Consider the following 16,727-nt stretch of genomic DNA (forward strand, 5'->3'; position numbering starts at 1 on the left):
TTCATTTTTAAAGAGGAGAGAGAGACAGAGAGGGAGAGAGAGGAGAGAGAGACAGAGAGAGAGAAGGGGGAGGAGCTGGAAGCATCAACTCCCATATGTGCTTTGACCAGGCAAGCCCAGGGTTTCGAACCAGCGACCTCAGCATTTCCAGGTCGACACTTTATCCACTGCGCCACCACAGGTCAGGCTCAAATGCTTTTTTTACCACAGTTTTTGTGTTGGAATATACTCTAATTTGGCTGTACCCAGATGAATTTAATCTAGGTTTGATCATTTTCAAACTAACTCAGTTTTTAAAAAAGACTTTGTTCTATTTCTGTTTAAATCAGACAAATATTAAAGTACCAGTAGAACAATTTGGAAAAATGGAAAATTTTACTAACCTTCTGTTCAGAGTATATGAGTATTGATAATTCATATAGATATTAGAATGTAACTTACTTAGACCTATGGATCTATTATAACATGTCATTCTGTTTGTTGTGGCTCCATTTATAATCTTATTGGCAAGCAGCCTTTGTTTATTCCAGTATTGAGCAATAAAGCTTTATGTGATAATATTTTTCCCCGCCGAGGAAGAAGGAAGGGGCTGGAGCCACAAAGTGTGGAATAATAAAAGGCTTTATTGAGTACAGAGCATTTCCCGCCTGATGAGGTCCTCTGGTCCCGGGGGACAGAGGCCAGAGGAGTCGCACAGATTAAACCGCGTGAGGGATAAAGGGGTCCTTTAGGGTGGGCGAGCTAATATGACGTCGTGAAATCTCTCTGGCTGACGTACGGTTGCTCTTTTCCCAAGGACCTCTGGGAAGTTTCTTTTGGTGCACTTGGTTGTGGGCGGTCCTAGCCAAGATTCCCGGGTCTGGGTTCCCCACGTGGCCTTCCCCCATTGCCGACCACCCCACATTCTGGTCTTTTGTGTTAATTAGGGGCGCCACTTATTTATCTGGCCTACTTCCTGCTGATTAGAGGCATTGTGGGGAGGGGGTGATCAAAAGGTGGTGGCTTTGAGGGGTGTCAGGAGGAACATCTGTTTGGCTGTGAGTTGAGAAACTTTGCTGATGTAGTCCTGTAAGGATTAAAAAAAAAAAAGTGGAGTAATAGGGGGATTTGCAGGGTCCAGCCTTTTGGTGAGCTGGAGATGGGTAGGTTCCAGTGGTTCCAACTGCCAGTGGTCCTGTATGGAGGCAAGCTTGAGGCAAAACTGCATGTTAGGAGTGGTGTAAGAAGGGGAAAGACTGCATGTCAGAGGTGGTGTACGAAGAGGAAAAGAAGGGGTCCCATCCATTCCCATAACCGAGTCCTGTGAGGGAACTAGAGGTCCAGAGTGTGGTGGCAAAACAGAGAAGGCAGCTCCCGTGTCCACAAGAAATGAGATGAACTTACCCACTACTTGCAGCATACCCTGTGTTTTCCGAGTCCAGGCTATGTCCTAGGAGTTTGAGCAATGTGCCCACCTGGCTGGCTCATCCTCCACGTAGAGGTGTTGAGGAAAAATCCTGTTGCCCAAAGGGGCAATTGCTCTGCCAGTGACTGGGCTGCTTGCAGTTAGGGCAGGGCTTAGTGGGCAGCCGCGGGCAGGGGCACTGTCGGGCACAGTGGTCCTGCTTGCCACACTTAAAGCAAGCTGCTGGTGGGATTCCTCTTTGTGGCCTGGATTTGGGTCGGGCACTTCCTGTGCCTTGCCCCCATTGCTCTGCCAGCCTCAGGGTTGCCACAAGAGCCTGGGTTTGGAGCATTACCTTCTGCTGCATGTGGGCCTGGCGAACAACCTCGGCCTGTTCCTACTAGCTGCAACCATTAAAAACTTTAAATGCCATGTTCACAGGTCTTGGATAAGGGTTTGAGGGTTGAGAATAAGAGGAGGGGGGCTCCTGGGGAACCCGGCACCTAGATCCAGCCAGAAATGCTGAAGCTAGAGGCAAGACAAGGCCCGGCCTTCCTACAAGCAGGTTGGGGTTGGGCGTCCTGCAAACCAGTGTAAAGGGACAATGACAGGCTGAGAATGGCCTGATGGAGGAGGGACTTAAGAACACAGTGGAGAAGAGAGGGGCCCTGGCCAGCAGGGGAGGAGAAAGAGAGACTGGTATTTGCAAGTGAATGATAAACAGGATCCAGTGAAGGGAGGAGGCTCTCTGGAGGGAAGAGACTCCAGCGGAAGAGGTCCGCAGAGGGACCAGAGCTAATATGACGTGGTGAAATCTCACTGGCTGACGGACGGTCACTCTTTTCCCAAGGACCTCTGGGAAGTTTCTTTTGGCGTGCTTGGTTGTGGGCGGCCCTAGCCCAAGGTTCCCGGGTCTAGGTTCTTCATGTGACCTTCCCCCATTGCCGACCACCCCACAGAAGCATTGTATATCTACACTCTGTAGATCGTAGCTATGTAGCTACTTAATCTAATTTTAATTACTTTAACCGTTTGAATAGTATTTTTCATACTCCTGATGCCTGAGAGTGAGTTTTTTTCAAAAAAAATTAGTTCCAGTTACAGTTTTATTAACTTAAAACCATGTTTGTTTGATAACCAATTTATGGAAACAAGAAAAACATACATTTGCTTTTTTTTAATGTTGCCTTACACATTTTTAAAATAAATTGTATTCTGGATGGTTAGGAGGCATGAGGACATACATGAATGTTCGTCTGCTCAAAGGGTTAATTTCAGCAATCACTTGTGGCTAAAACATCATACAGCAACACAGGTGTAATCTCATGGCTTTCCTTTTATGTGTAAAATCTTCTTGGAATATTTTCTGGATCTCCCAAGCTTGTACATAAGCACACCTTCTAAGAGGGTTCTTGTCCTATTAAGTCATATTGCAGAGCAGGAGACAAAAGGCTGAACAAATTGGAAAGAAATGATGAAGTGATAATTTAGCACAGTATGATAAGGATTAAATCAATGAATAGGTTGATAAGGTGACTAAATGCCTGGTTATGTCTGGCAGTTCAGTGAAAGAAAATAAACCACTCTGCGGCCTTTAAGTAAGAAGGGTTTAATTAATTTAAATTAATTTAAAATAGAATTAAATGTTGTAAAATTACCGATTAAACCTCTGAGGTTCTTAGTTAGACCTTCAGAAATAACAGACCAATACAGAACTAAATTCAGAGAATTCACCAGGAGTTTCTACCTGTGGAACTGTGCTGGAATGACAAAACCTTTGCCACCGCTGCCACTCCGCTGCTTCTGGTTACCCAGAAAACTGGAGACTGAATATTAGTCTAGAGATTGTGAGAAGAAATATGAAGGTAGTGCTCTTTTTTTTCTCTTCAGTGACAGACTGAGTGCACTTGAACAAGAGAACTTTAATTACAAGCTCAAATTGTTCAATGAAAACTTACTTTAGATTAAGATAGCTTCTCTAAGAAAGTAAATTATCTTACGGAGATGTAGAGAAAACCAAAATGCAGTATTGCAAATTGCACTATATTGTGTAAACCTTAAGAAGGTTTTATTGTGGAGGTATATAATAACCATTATATATTCATTTTTTACAGATCCAGGATGAGAAGACTGATAAAAGAAGAGGCTAGCTGAAGAGCTATAAGATGCCCAAATCTGGGTTCACAAAACCGGTTCAGAGTGAAAATTCTGACAGTGATAGCAATATGGTAGAAAAACCATATGGAAGAAAGGTATACTATTTTGCTAAAGATTTGTTGACTCTTGGAACTGGGGAAAGTTGTGCAGCCATCATCACAATCCAGTTTAGGCCATCTACACCATTGCTAAAAGATCCTTATGTCCATTTACAGTCGGTCCATTCCCACCCCAAACCTCACACTACCCTAAATCTGCTTTCAAAATCAGGAGTTGTAAGTTTCAACTTTCTTTTCAAAAATTGTTTTGGCAAGTTAGGGTTGTTTGCATTTTCATATAAATTTTAAAATTAGCTTGTCAGTTTCTGTAAAAGGGAAATAGGCCTGCTGGGATTTTAATAGTAATGTATGTTATAGGATCTGTACATTGAATCCGTAGATCACTTAAATAGTACTGTATTATCATCTTAACAATATGTCTTCCAGTTCATCCCACAGCATATCTCTTCATTTATCTAGATCTTCAGCTTTTCTGAGCAATGTTTTGTAGTTTTCATTGTACAGATATTGCACTTCAGTTGTTAAATTGTTCATAGTTTATTCTTTTGGACGCTGTTGTAGATAATTTTATTTTAGATTCTTTTATGGCTAGTATATAGAGAAATACAAGTCATTTTATATAGTGATCTTGTGTCCAGTCTTTTTTTTTTTTTTTTTTTTTGTGACAGAGAGAGGGACAGATAGAGACAGACAGGAAGGAAGAAATATGAGAAATATCAGTTCTTCATTGTGGCTCCTTAGTTGTTGTTCATTGATTACCTTCTCATATGTGCCTTGATGGGGGCTACAGCAGAGTAAGTTACCCCTTGCTTAAGCCAGCAACCTTGGGATCATGTCTATGATCCCAGGCTCAAGCCAGATGAGCCCGCACTCAAGCCAGCAACCTCAGGATATCGAACCTGGGTCCTCTGGGTCCTAGTTTGATTGATGCTCTATTCAGTGCATCACTGCCTGGTCAAGTGTAGCCAATCTTTTTACTGAACTCATTTATTGGTTCTAAAACTTTGTGGATTCTTTAGGATTTTCTATATATGTGATGATGGCACCTGCATATAAAGATAATTTTACTTCTTTTCCAATATATGGATTCTTTTATATATTTTTCTTGCTGGTTGCACTGGCACTCTACCCTTTAATCGTAGTGCTTACTCATGTTTTAGTTGTTGATAAAGTTGGATTTATACCTGCTGTTTTGCTCTTTGTTCTTATATATTTCATGTCTTTTTGTTTTTTATCTATGCTGCCTTTTTAAAAAATGTATATAGATTTCTGTGGTTTTTTTAAAGAATATTTTGTGAACTATAATTTTAAAATGTTGATCTAGGGATTATAATGTGCATTCTAATTACTACAGCTTAATATTGATTTTATTCCAGTAAAAATAGCAACAGTATTCCAATGTAGCTTCATTTCTTACCCTTCCTTTGTGTTATCTATGAGATTACATCTACATTTGTTATTTAATGCAGTAATACAGTGGTTCTCAAACTTTTTGAAGTCGAGGTGCATTTAAAATCCTACAAATAATTGTAGGCACACTATATACAGATTTCTGAGAAATATGTTATAATAATTAAGTCAAATATTAAAGAAAAAAATATAAAGTCCAAGCATGCTTCTATGGTAATTAAATGAAATAAATACGACAAAATTAAATTTATTCTGACATTAAAATTTTTTATGTTATATGTTTTGAGTTATGCTTTTTAGAATTTTTAAAAAAGAGGTTAAAAAATAAAAGAACGACAAAAAAGATATCTTTTTATATATATAGATACATTCTTAGTAAGATATAGTAAATTCAGCAGGTCCCGGCGCAAATGTGTTGTTTTTTCATTCTTGTGTTTATGAGAAACATGAGCCTAATGTGTCCTAGCGATTTCTTCAATGTTTGGGCATATATTTGAAAGGCAAACTCTCATTTCTTCGTTAGTACATTGAAGAATTCCTCTCTTTTTACTCTTAATTGTGTTGAGGGTAGAAAACCCTAATTCACATACATAGGATCTTGAAAATTGTAGTAAAATGTTCAAAGCTTTTTTAGATACTGCCACATATTCTTCTTTTATAGAAATCCAAAAGGCTTCAAGAGACAATACCTTACGTTTAATCATCAATCCAAAACCCCCACCATATATCATCTTAACTTTACATCAAACAAAGGATAGAAAAAAACTTGCCTCCAGTCTTTCCGGGGAATATGGGGGTAGTGTAAAAAATCCAGCACCACAGCTTAACAGCCTTTTGCAACATAATCAGGCAGGTGAGGTGGGGGGTTGGGCAGACTGTCAACTTACAGCCAATTCCCCACACCTCTGTCTCCCAAAAATCTAAACTCCAAAAACCCTGTTGGTTTTTTGGTCCCCAACAGGCACATATTTCTCTGGAATACCATAGGGCGCACCTGGAAATCTTCTAGGGTGCACCAGTGCGCCCTGGCACACACTTTGAGTACCACTGCAGTAACAGAATGTTATAATTATTGTTTCATACAATTATTTCTTTTAAGACAATAACAGAAGTGCATGACCAGGCGGTGGCACAGTGGATAGAGCGTCGGACTGGGATGTAGAAGACCCAGTTTCGAGACCCCGAGGTTGCCAGCTTGAGTGTGGGCTCATCTGGTTTGAGCAGAGCTCACCAGCTTGGACTCAAGGTTGCTGGCTCAAGCAAGGGATTAGTCAGTCTGCTGTAGCCCCACGGTCAAGGCACATATGAGAAAGCAATCAATGAACAACTAAGGTGTCCCAACGAAAAACTAATAATTGATGCTTCTCATTTCTCTCTGTTCCTGTCTGTCTGTCTCTGTCTGTCCCTCTCTCTGTTTCTGTATTAAAAGAAAAAAAAAAAATTTTTTTGTACAGTTCTTTTTTTTTTACCTATAAATTTACCAATTTTAATACTCTGTATTTCTTCCTATGGATTCAAGTTACTGCCTGGTGTTATTTCCTTAGTGTCTATGAGGTTTTTTTTAGTATTTACTGTAAGACAGATCTTCATCCATGATTTCTCTCAGTCTTCATTGACCAAGGAGTATTTTGATTTTGCCATTTAAAAAAAAACAACTGAAAACAGCTTTATTTAGGTGTAATTCACACACCATACAATTTACTGAAAGTGTACTATTCATTAGTTTTTAATGTATCTAGAAAATTGTATAATCATTGCTACTATCAATTTTAGAATATTTTCACCGGAAAATAAACCCTGTGTACCCATTAGCAGAGTGCCGTATTCTGTCCCCAACTGACAGCCATAGGCAGCCACTAATACATTTATATATGTATATAAATAGACTTGCCCATTCTGAATATTTCATGTAAACGAAGTTATGCGATAGATGGTCTTTCATGATTCTTTGCCCTTATTTTCAAAGGATAGTTTTGTTGAATACTAGAATTCTTTCTTTCCTTCCTTCCCTCCCTCCCCACCTTCCTACCTTCCTCCCTTCCTCCCTTCTTCCCTCTCTTCCTTCCTTCCTTTCTTATTGATTTTTAGAGTAAGAGAGGAAAGGGAGGGAGAGAGAGAGAGACATCAATTTGTTTCTATTTTATGCATTTATTGGTTGATTCTTGTATGTATCCTGGTTTTACACTGCCCTACCATGTCAAGAATGTTCTGTAACCAACTGAGCTACTCAGCCAGGGCCAAGATATTAGAATTCTTAGTTGAATTTTCCTTTTATTGGATTGAATATGTCATCCCACTTCTTTCTTTCTTTAACTGTCTGATGAGAGATCAACTGTTAATTATATTGTGCCATTGTCCTAGTGAATCTTTTTTTTTTTATTGCTGTTCTCTCTTTTGTCAAACAGAGACTGTAATGTGTTTAGGGTTCCTTATTTTATGTGGGGTTTATTGAGCTTCTTGGATTTATAGGTTAACAGTATTTCATGAAATTTGGGTGTTTAATTTACCTTTTTCTTTTTTTCTTATCTCACATCTACTGTTGAACATGTCTAATAACATTTTCAGTTATTTTCAAATCCATTTTTTCCATTTGGAACTTTTTGTAATTTTTTTTTAAAATTGATATTCTCTGTTTGATGCTATTATTGTCATATTCTAATTCATTAAAAATTGTTTTCTTGGCCCTGGCCAGATGGTCCAGTGGTAGAGCGTCGGCCTGGCGTGCAGGAGTCCCGGGTTCGATTCCCAGCCAGGGCACACAGGAGAAGCGCCCATCTGCTTCTCCACCCCTCCCCCCTCCTTCCTCTCTGTCTCTCTCTTCCCCTCCCGTAGCCAGTGCTCTATTGGAGCAAAGTGGGCCAGGCGCTGGGGATGGCTCTATGGCCTCTGCCTCAGGCGCTAGAATGCCTCTGGTTGCAACAGAGCAACGCCCCAGATGGGCAGAGCATCGCCCCCTGGTGGGCATGCTGGGTGGATCCCGGTTGGGCACATGCAGGAGTCTGTCTGCCTCCTCATTTCCAGCTTCAGAAAAATACAAAAAAAAAATTGTTTTCTTTCTTTCTAGTCTTGCCACATCAAATATCTGAGTTCTCTCAGAGAAGTTTTTGCTGAATTCCTTACTCTTTTGTATGTCTTCATTTTTATTGAAAACTGAACAATTTAGGTCATATATGCAGCAGCTCTGGAGTCTCATTTTCCACCTGAAAGTTGTAGTTGTTGATATGGTTTTTGTTTGATTTGTTTTTAGTAAAATGTTAGGAGCTCTCCTGTGGTATTTGTCACAACCACTGGTGTTCATTTTTCTTTCTCTTTTTTAGTATTGCTTCCTAGGGGTTACCCCTGTGTCTACATAGCTAGATTAGGAGCCATTGAATGGTTCAAATATCATGAGCCAGTAAGGTGCTTTTTTTTTCTTACGCACACAACAAAGAGAGACAGAAAGGGAGAGAGATGAAAAGTACCAATTTGTAGTTGCAGCACTTTAGCTGTTTATTGTTTGCTTTCTCATATGTGCCTTTGTCAAGGGGCTCAAGCCAGCGACCATGGGATTATGTCACTTATCCCATGCTCAAGGTAGTGACCCTATGCTCAAGCTGGTAACTTCAGGGTTTCTAACCTGGGACCTCAGCATTACTGGTTGATGCTCTATCCACTGTGCCACCATGGGTCAGGCATGAACCAGTAAGACTATTTCACCTTCTTTTTTTATTTTTAATTTAAATCATTTTTTATTTTTTAATTACAGTTGACATACAATATTATATTAGTTTCAGGTGTATACACCAGTGGTTAGACATTATATAACTTAGTAAGTGATCATGCTGATAAATCTCATACCCATTTGACACCATACATAGTTATTAAAATATCATTGACTATATTCCTTATGCAGTACTTTACATCCACATGACTGTTCTGTAACAATCAATTTGTACTTCTTAATCTCTTTACCTTTTTTTCTCTCCCCCCTCTCAACATCCCTCCCATCTGGCAGTTATCAAAATGTTCTCTGTATCTAGGAGGCTATTTCTGTTCTGCATGTTCATTTGTTTTGTTTTCTTTTAGATTCAATTATTGATAGAAATGTGTTTGTTGTGATTTTATTGTTCATACTTTTTATTTATTTATTTTTTCTTCTTTTTAAAGAAGACTGTTTAACACATTATGTGATACTAGTTTGGTGTGATGAACTCCTTTAGCTGTGTTTTGTCTGAGAAGCTCTTTATGTGTTCCTTGATCCTAAATGATCCTACTTTCTGGGTAGAGTAATCTTGGTGTTGTAGACCCTTGCTTTGCATCACTGAATATTTTTTGTCACTGCCTTCCAGCCTGCAAAGTTCCTTTTGAGAAATCAGCTGACAATCTTCTGGTAGCTCCCTGGTAGCTAATTGCTTTTCTCTTGCTGCTTTTAAGATTCCCTGTCTTCAACCTTTGGCATTTTAATTATGGTGTGCTTTGATGTGGGTCTTTTTTATTTCATCTTTGGAACTCTGCACTTCCTTGACTTCCTTGTATGTCTTTTTCCTTCACCAGGTTTAGGAAACTTTTCTGCTGCTTTTTCAAATAGGTTTTCATTTCTTGCTTTCTCTCTTCTCCTTCCAGCATCCTCATGTTGCAAATGTTGTATGTTTGATGTCCGAGAGGCTCCTTATGCTATTGTTATTTGGGGGGGAATTTTTTTTCTTTTTGCTATTCTGATTAGGTTTTGTTTTATTTATTTATTTATTTATTTATTTTTATTTCTTATCTTCCAAATCACTGATTTAATTCTCAGTTTCAACTACTCTATTACTGGTTCCTTGTAAATTACTCTTCTTTTCAGTTAGTGTGTCCTTAATTTCTAACTGGTTCTTTTTTATGATTTCCGTGTCCTTTTTTAAGCTGTTGAAGTTCTCACTAAGTTCATCTACTTTTCCCCTAAGTTCATTGAGCATGCTTATAGCCAGTGTTTTGAACTCATCCAGTAGATTGCTTTTCTCCATTTTGTTTGTTTTTCTGGAGTTCTGTTCTTTCATTTAGAACATGCTTCTTTGTATAATTTTAGCAGCCTCCCTGTGTTTGTTTCTATGTGTTAGGTAGAGCTGCTGTGATCTCCCGGGCTTGGTAGAGTGTGGCCTTATGCAGTGGGTGTTCTGTAGGGACTGATGGCACAGCCTCCCTGTCACCCAAGCTGGACACTCCAGGTGTGCACCACCCTCCTCTGTGGGCTGTGTATACCTTCCTGTTGTAACTGAGTCTTGATTGCTGTTTGTACAGCAAACGTGGTATTTACCCCCAGGCCAATTGCCTGCAAGGACTGGCCAAGACCACCAAGGAGGATCAGCTGTAACTGGCCCACATAGCAGGATTTATTTCATTGGGGCTCTAGTACTCATTGGGTCCTTGAGTGTGTCGCTTGTGAAGGTTGTTGAGTGGTGCTTTGACTTGGTCTGAAGCTGTCCACTGGGTGCACTGACTCTGAGGCCTCCTAGGATGTGTAGGCCAAGGTCAGCCACTGCCCATGTTCTACCTGGGGCCACCCAGCATGAGCTACAAAGCCATCTGCAGATTGCTGCTACTTTCGCTTGGCTTCGAGGTGCCCAGGAGAGGCCAAGCCACAAACAGGCCAGATATTGCTAGTGTCAAGCCATGAACTATTAGTGAGAGGTATGGGGCACATGGAGTCCAGATGCTTTTTGTTTGAGCGATTTTAGGGTAGTCTGAAGCATGAGTCAAGATAGACCATTTGTATGGAAAAGCCATTGGAAACGGCATGGGTAGGCCCTAAAGTTGGGTGGGATGGGGTCTCAGGGATTCACCAGAGTAGAGTGAATAATGATAGCCAGGTTGATGGAGACTCAGATATTGTACCCACCTGCTGGCCCTGTGGAAGTAGCCTCAGAAAATGAATAACGACTCTGCCAGCATTTATGTCTGCAAGAAAGTTACCCCTCCAGTTCTTGCTCTGATGCTAGACAATTCGGTTCTTCCCCATATGTCTTTGGTGCCTTTCAAGCTGCTGCCCCAGCATTGAAGCTCAGAGGGAGTGAACACAAGTAAATCTGTGCATGGGCCCATTAAGAGGAACTGTGTGGGACTCCCAATAGCCCTTCATCTCACCCAGCGACAATCGTTGCTGGTTTTTATAGCCAGTAATCATAGGGACCTCTTTCTGGCACTGGAACCCGAGGCTGGGGAGACTGATGTGGAGTTGGTACCCCTTCTCAGGTCGACCACCGTAGCAAAGCTATCCCTCCTGATTTTTATCCACCAGAAGTGGGTGTGCCAGTCTCTATGTGGCTTCTTTTTTATTTCCTTAGTTAAAGGACTTCCATTCAGCTAGATTTCAGGCTGAATCTAGTTTAGTTGTAATTTTGATGTGGTTGTAGGAGGATTCTAGTACTGCATTTACCCACATTGCCTTGACCCAACGGCTTGCTTTCACCTTCTGGTGACAGACTTGTCTGTGTGTTGGGAAGTACATTCAGTGTTGAGGCATTTTTTTATATCTGCACTGGCATTTTCTTTCTGTTAGGTTCACTCAGATTTTGCCTTTGCTTATATGTAGCCCACTAATCAACCAAGGATGTGTGGATTTCTCTAGCAGATGCATACAACCTCCCAGTGAGAGACGTATGGAGAGCTTAGCCCTTCTTAGGTCTTCTTGCATATTTATGTAGCCTCTCTGACATTTACATGCCAGACATGCATAAGTGGTGGTCTTAATTGCACTCCTTATGTCTCTTATTTCTATTGTCTTCCTGTGAAATTTCTGGCTTATCTACCAGATGCTGCTCCCCTGCAGTGGAAACACAACCTTAGGGTAGTAGAACAGTGTTTTTATTCTTCTATTTGTTTCCTACCCTGTTTGCTGTTTTTATCAACAGTGTGGGTTTCAGCCCTCTACACCAATTCAGGTTGGTACTCTGGCAGCCAAGATGCTGATTTTTATTGTCAGCCCCACCTGGGTAGCACTTTATGTAAACAGCATTGGCCAGGGCATGAATACAACCCCAGGCAAGAATGCCAGATATACTTACTGTTCTTATCCATAGTTCAGTAGTTTTTCTTGAAGAAAATGGTTCTCAACTTGTTCTTTACTTTTTTCAATTTTTAGAACCTTGAAATGGTTGTTTTTCACAATTTTGTCTAGATTTATAGTTGTTCCTTGGGGAGGTAAATTGCCAATATCTTCATTTCACCATAAAAATTTCCCCAAATATACAGTATTTTAATGTGATAAATTCTTAAGGAGAGTGAGTTCATTAATTTTTTTTTTTTATCCAACAGACTTTATGCGGGATTCCTGTTGTGTCATGTGCCTCTCCTGTGCCTGTTGGAATGAAATGAGTTTAGGATGTGGTCTAAACTTTATGAATACTTTTTTTTTCTCCCTTTGATCTGGGGGGGAGAAGCATGAACTCATTCCACTTAATTGTTCCATTTAGTTGTGCACTTACTGATTGCTTTTCCTATGTGCCCTGATCGGGAATTGAACCTGTGACCTTGGTGCTCTGGGATGACACTTTCCACGGGGCCATTTGATCAGGGCCTTGAAGACTGTACCTGTGTGTCTGAAATGTTTTGCTCTCAGGGCATACTCTTCAACATAACTGAAGATCCTAAAGAGCTTTTTTATGTGTGGTTATATCTGTTGTAATTTATAATATCAGAAATTAAAACAAAAGAATTTGAATGTTTATTAATTGGTCTTAAAAATAATAAAATATTATGTGTTAACACACATAATATATTTTTCTGAAAAAGAACTAATACAGGCATACCTCAGAGTTACTACTGGTTCAGTTCTAGACCATTGCAGAAAAGTGAATTTCACCATAAAGCAAGACAATTTTTTTTTGGTTTCCCAGTGTATATAAAAGTTACTTTACACTCTATTGTAGTCTTTTAAGTATTCAATAGCATTACACCCAAAAAAATTTACATACCTTAATTAAAAACTATTGCTAAAATTCTGAACACCAGCTGATTCTTGACTGAGTCATATTTTTTTTGCTGGTGGAGGCTCTTGTCTTTTGGTTGATGAAAACATAGTATCTGCAAAATGTAATAAAATGAGGTATCTCTGTATTCCAAGACAAAAATATTAGTGAGAAAGTGCTTATTGAGCCCTGGCCGGTGGCTCAGTGGATAGAGTGTTGGCCTGGCCTATGTAGACATCCTGGTTCAATTCCTGGTCAGGGCACACAAGAGAAGTGACCATCTGCTTCTCTCTCCCTCCTCTCTTTCTTCCTCTCCTGCAGCCAACTCAGTTGATTCAAATGTGGCCCCAGGTACTGGAGATTGATTGATTGGCACAAGTGCATCAGCCTCAGGCACTAAAAATAGCTCGGTGCTAGAGCATTGGCTATAGACGGTGTTGCCGGGTGGATACTGGTTGGTATGCATGCGGGGAGTCTGCCTCATTATCTCCCCTCCTCTCACCTAAAAAATAAAAAAATTTAAAAAAAAATAGAAGCACTCACTGGTATTTCAAATAATTAATGTCTGGCTTCACAGAAAATGGCCAAATTTTCATCTGGTTCTTTATTCAGTGTGTTCAGATATCACTTGTCATATAGGTTTTAGAAACCTCAAGAGAATGAGAGATGAAGATAAAGATATAATAGGGTTATTATGAGCATGTTTTTGACCTTGCAGATCCCCTCAAGTGGTCTCAGGGACCATACTTTGAGAATTTCTGTACCATTGTTAAGAAACACTGATGAAAGTATTGAGTGTACAATGCTGAACAAAAAGGATAAAAGCAATCCTAGGAGGTTCAGGGATGGTGTTATAGGAAAGATACTTAATCTGGATTCTGAGGGATGAATAAGTATGTAACCAGTAGGAAAATGGGGACACAGAGTAGTGCGAGGAGAGGATGTAAAATAGACATGAATCTGTACCAAGGCAGGCTGTGTAAGCCTATAAAGGATGGAGGGTAGGAGATGAGCATTAGACAGGAGTTCAGTTCATTATGGTCTTGTTTGTCTTGCTAAGGATCTTGGAATTTATCCTGTAACCAGTGAGCCAGAAGGAAAATGCCATAGTAGAGACCAGTTAAGAGTGTTGTTAAAAATAGATAAGCAAAAGGCAGTGTGAACAGTGTCTGTTGGGATGGAGAGAAGTTGGCAGATCTAAAAGTGGTTGAACGAATTAAGCTGAATTGTGTATAAACTTGTCTGATTCTGCTTTGAGATTGATTGGACTATTATTCCTTGAAAGAGAATTCAGGAAAAGGAACCCATTGTTTTGAGAAGAATAGTTGGTTGGTACTGTTGAATTGAGTTGGCTATCAGAACACCCAAGTTAGATGTATTAGTAGGCAGTTAGATATGAATCTAGCACTCAAAAGCTAAACTGAAATAAATTAACCTGTGCATATGAAGATATCACCTAAAGAGTGTGGGGTAAGAGTGAAGGAGAGTATACCTTGAAGAATTCAAAATATTTTAGGAGAAGTTGATAGAGAATAACGAGGACAGAACACCGGGGGAAGTTACACAGAAAAGAGTGGCTAAGGGAGTCTATGCCAATTGCCACAGAGGTTTTTAGGAAAGGTGAGGCCATTGGATTTCATCAGTTGAGACACCTTAAAATGACCTTGGTAAAAGTAATTTCAGTAAAGTTGTAGGGACAGAATACAATATTAGATTTGAGGAAAGAATTAAAACTTTTATTTCTAAACGTTTAAATATAGTGGTTTGTGTCTGTGAAATTATACTTGGGCTGCTCGATGTTACTTTTTGGGTTTGAATTTATAAGGCCAAACTTGATGAGGTTTTATTCTTGTCTTAGGTCTTTGTGTGTATCTTTTGAAAGCTGCTACTAAATATACAGTAGTGCTCTGAGCATTGCTGTCATGAAAGTGTGATTTCTTAAAAGTGTAGAGATGAGAACAAAAGTATCACTAACATTTCTATTAAAAACAGTTTAAATAAATTAAGACATTAATCACTAGGTTTATAAAACAGATAGGTTTTATAATATGTACAAACTCTTAGGTTCCTCATTTTTTAACTTTTGCTTTACCTAATGGGATTTATTTAACTGTCTTGAGCCTCTTTTGAATGATTCACATATTTTCAAGATCATAAGTTTGTTTGGATAAGGGTCACAGCTCTTCTGAGGCAATGTGCATGAGGTACTTGCTGACATGTTTTGGGATTTTTTTTCAAGCAGCTTGACGTCAAAAGCTATTAGAAAGAATTTTCTTCACTTTTAAATGGATATTTGACTGCTTATTTGCACCTTAAAAGAGGAAGGGCCATAATTTTCATTCCACATTTCCTGCATATAGACTATATTACTGTTGCCTCTTACAAAATGAAGTTAGAAGAGAGGGTAGAAGAAAAGAAGGCATGATCATAATCCTCACCTGTACATTTAAAAGCATATTCTCATAATAGCTTGATTGGCCTTGAAGCCAGCCTCTATCTTATGCTGTTTTTTCTTTCATAGACTTTTTAGAAATGAATGTGCCATTGTTATATTAAAAAAGATCTTTTTTATAGTTTAATATGGCACGGACTATTGCTGGTACGAGATCCTAAATTAATAAAATAACCTGAATCAAAATTTAATTTTTTAAATGTATTTATTTAAATAGAGTATCATTTTAAGTAATATTCACATGCCATAGCAATATACTTTTAATATAAAATGTTTTCATGGCCTGACCTGTGGTGGCGCAGTGGGATAAAGCGTCGACCTGAAAATGCTGAGGTCGCCGGTTCGAAATCCTGGCTTGCCTGGTCAAGGCACATATGGGAGTTGATGCTTCAAGCTCCTCCCCCCTTCTCTCTCTCTATCCTCTCTCTCTCTCTCTCTCTCTCTCTCTCTCTCTCTCTCTCCCTCTCCTCTCTAAAATTAATAAATTAAAAAAAATTTAAAAAAAAATAAAAATGTTTTCATTACCTCACCAAATATTTCAGTAGTTAGAGGTTCATCAAAAATATCTACTTACAAAGAATAAAAACATTCACTGAACCTTCAAAAATATCTACTCACAATTCTTCAAATATTTTATCCTTTCATTGCTAATCTGTGGAATTGTTTTCCCCATTAGTTTTAGTTTAAAAATTTTACCACATCAGTTTTTAGCAATAAATTAGTATTTACAATTTGCCAAACGTAATCTTTTATAAAACCTGCTCTGATCATTTAAAACCTGAGTTAAATTCATAAAATGTGAGAGAATCAGCTGCTCTTCCCTATTTTTTTCATCATCAGTATAATTCATGCTTTCATTATCTCCTATCCAAGTGATAATTGAGGCTTTTTTAATTATTCCCATAAAATAATACATATTCATTGTAGAAAATACACATAAGAATAAAGAAAATAGAAGTTGTCTTGTCAAAAACTGTAAAGAAGTTGTGATTTTACTCTAACCTACTTGCAATCTAATCAGTTTCATGGATTTTGGCAGAAGATGTGAGACTGGGCCCAGACAGAAAGGAAAGTTTATTTCTCATAGCAATAGCAGTTGGAGTATATCGACATTTCTGCCTGTTCCCTGAGCTCCGTTATTCACAAGGGGTTGCAAAGAGGACTAGGTGACAACTATGTCTACAGTAGGTTGTGTTATAGGAGAGGAACCCCAAATCTGTTATAATGGACAGTGAATCTACCTGATCTTTTCCCTAAAGGGAGAAATTATTTATTTTGCTGAATAGTAAATAGATATGCCCTTTGCATCAGGGGGAGACAGTATGTCTTCCCAAGCTAGATAT

General features: G+C 39.0%; 1 protein-coding gene across 3 annotated transcripts in view; it reads left to right on the forward strand.

The window, feature by feature from the left end:
• ANKRD12 (ankyrin repeat domain 12) overlaps positions 1-16,727 on the forward strand; it is a 146,741-nt gene that overhangs the window by 40,958 nt on the left and 89,056 nt on the right. For all 3 annotated transcript variants that reach the window (XM_066352938.1, XM_066352941.1, XM_066352939.1), the window contains exon 2: positions 3,499-3,636. In XM_066352938.1, the coding sequence (XP_066209035.1) occupies positions 3,550-3,636 (87 nt within the window). In that variant the 5' untranslated portion in view covers positions 3,499-3,549. The remainder of the gene's footprint in view (positions 1-3,498; positions 3,637-16,727) is intronic.

Source organism: Saccopteryx leptura, chromosome 11 (assembly GCF_036850995.1).
Source record: "Saccopteryx leptura isolate mSacLep1 chromosome 11, mSacLep1_pri_phased_curated, whole genome shotgun sequence".
NCBI lineage: Eukaryota > Metazoa > Chordata > Mammalia > Chiroptera > Emballonuridae > Saccopteryx > Saccopteryx leptura.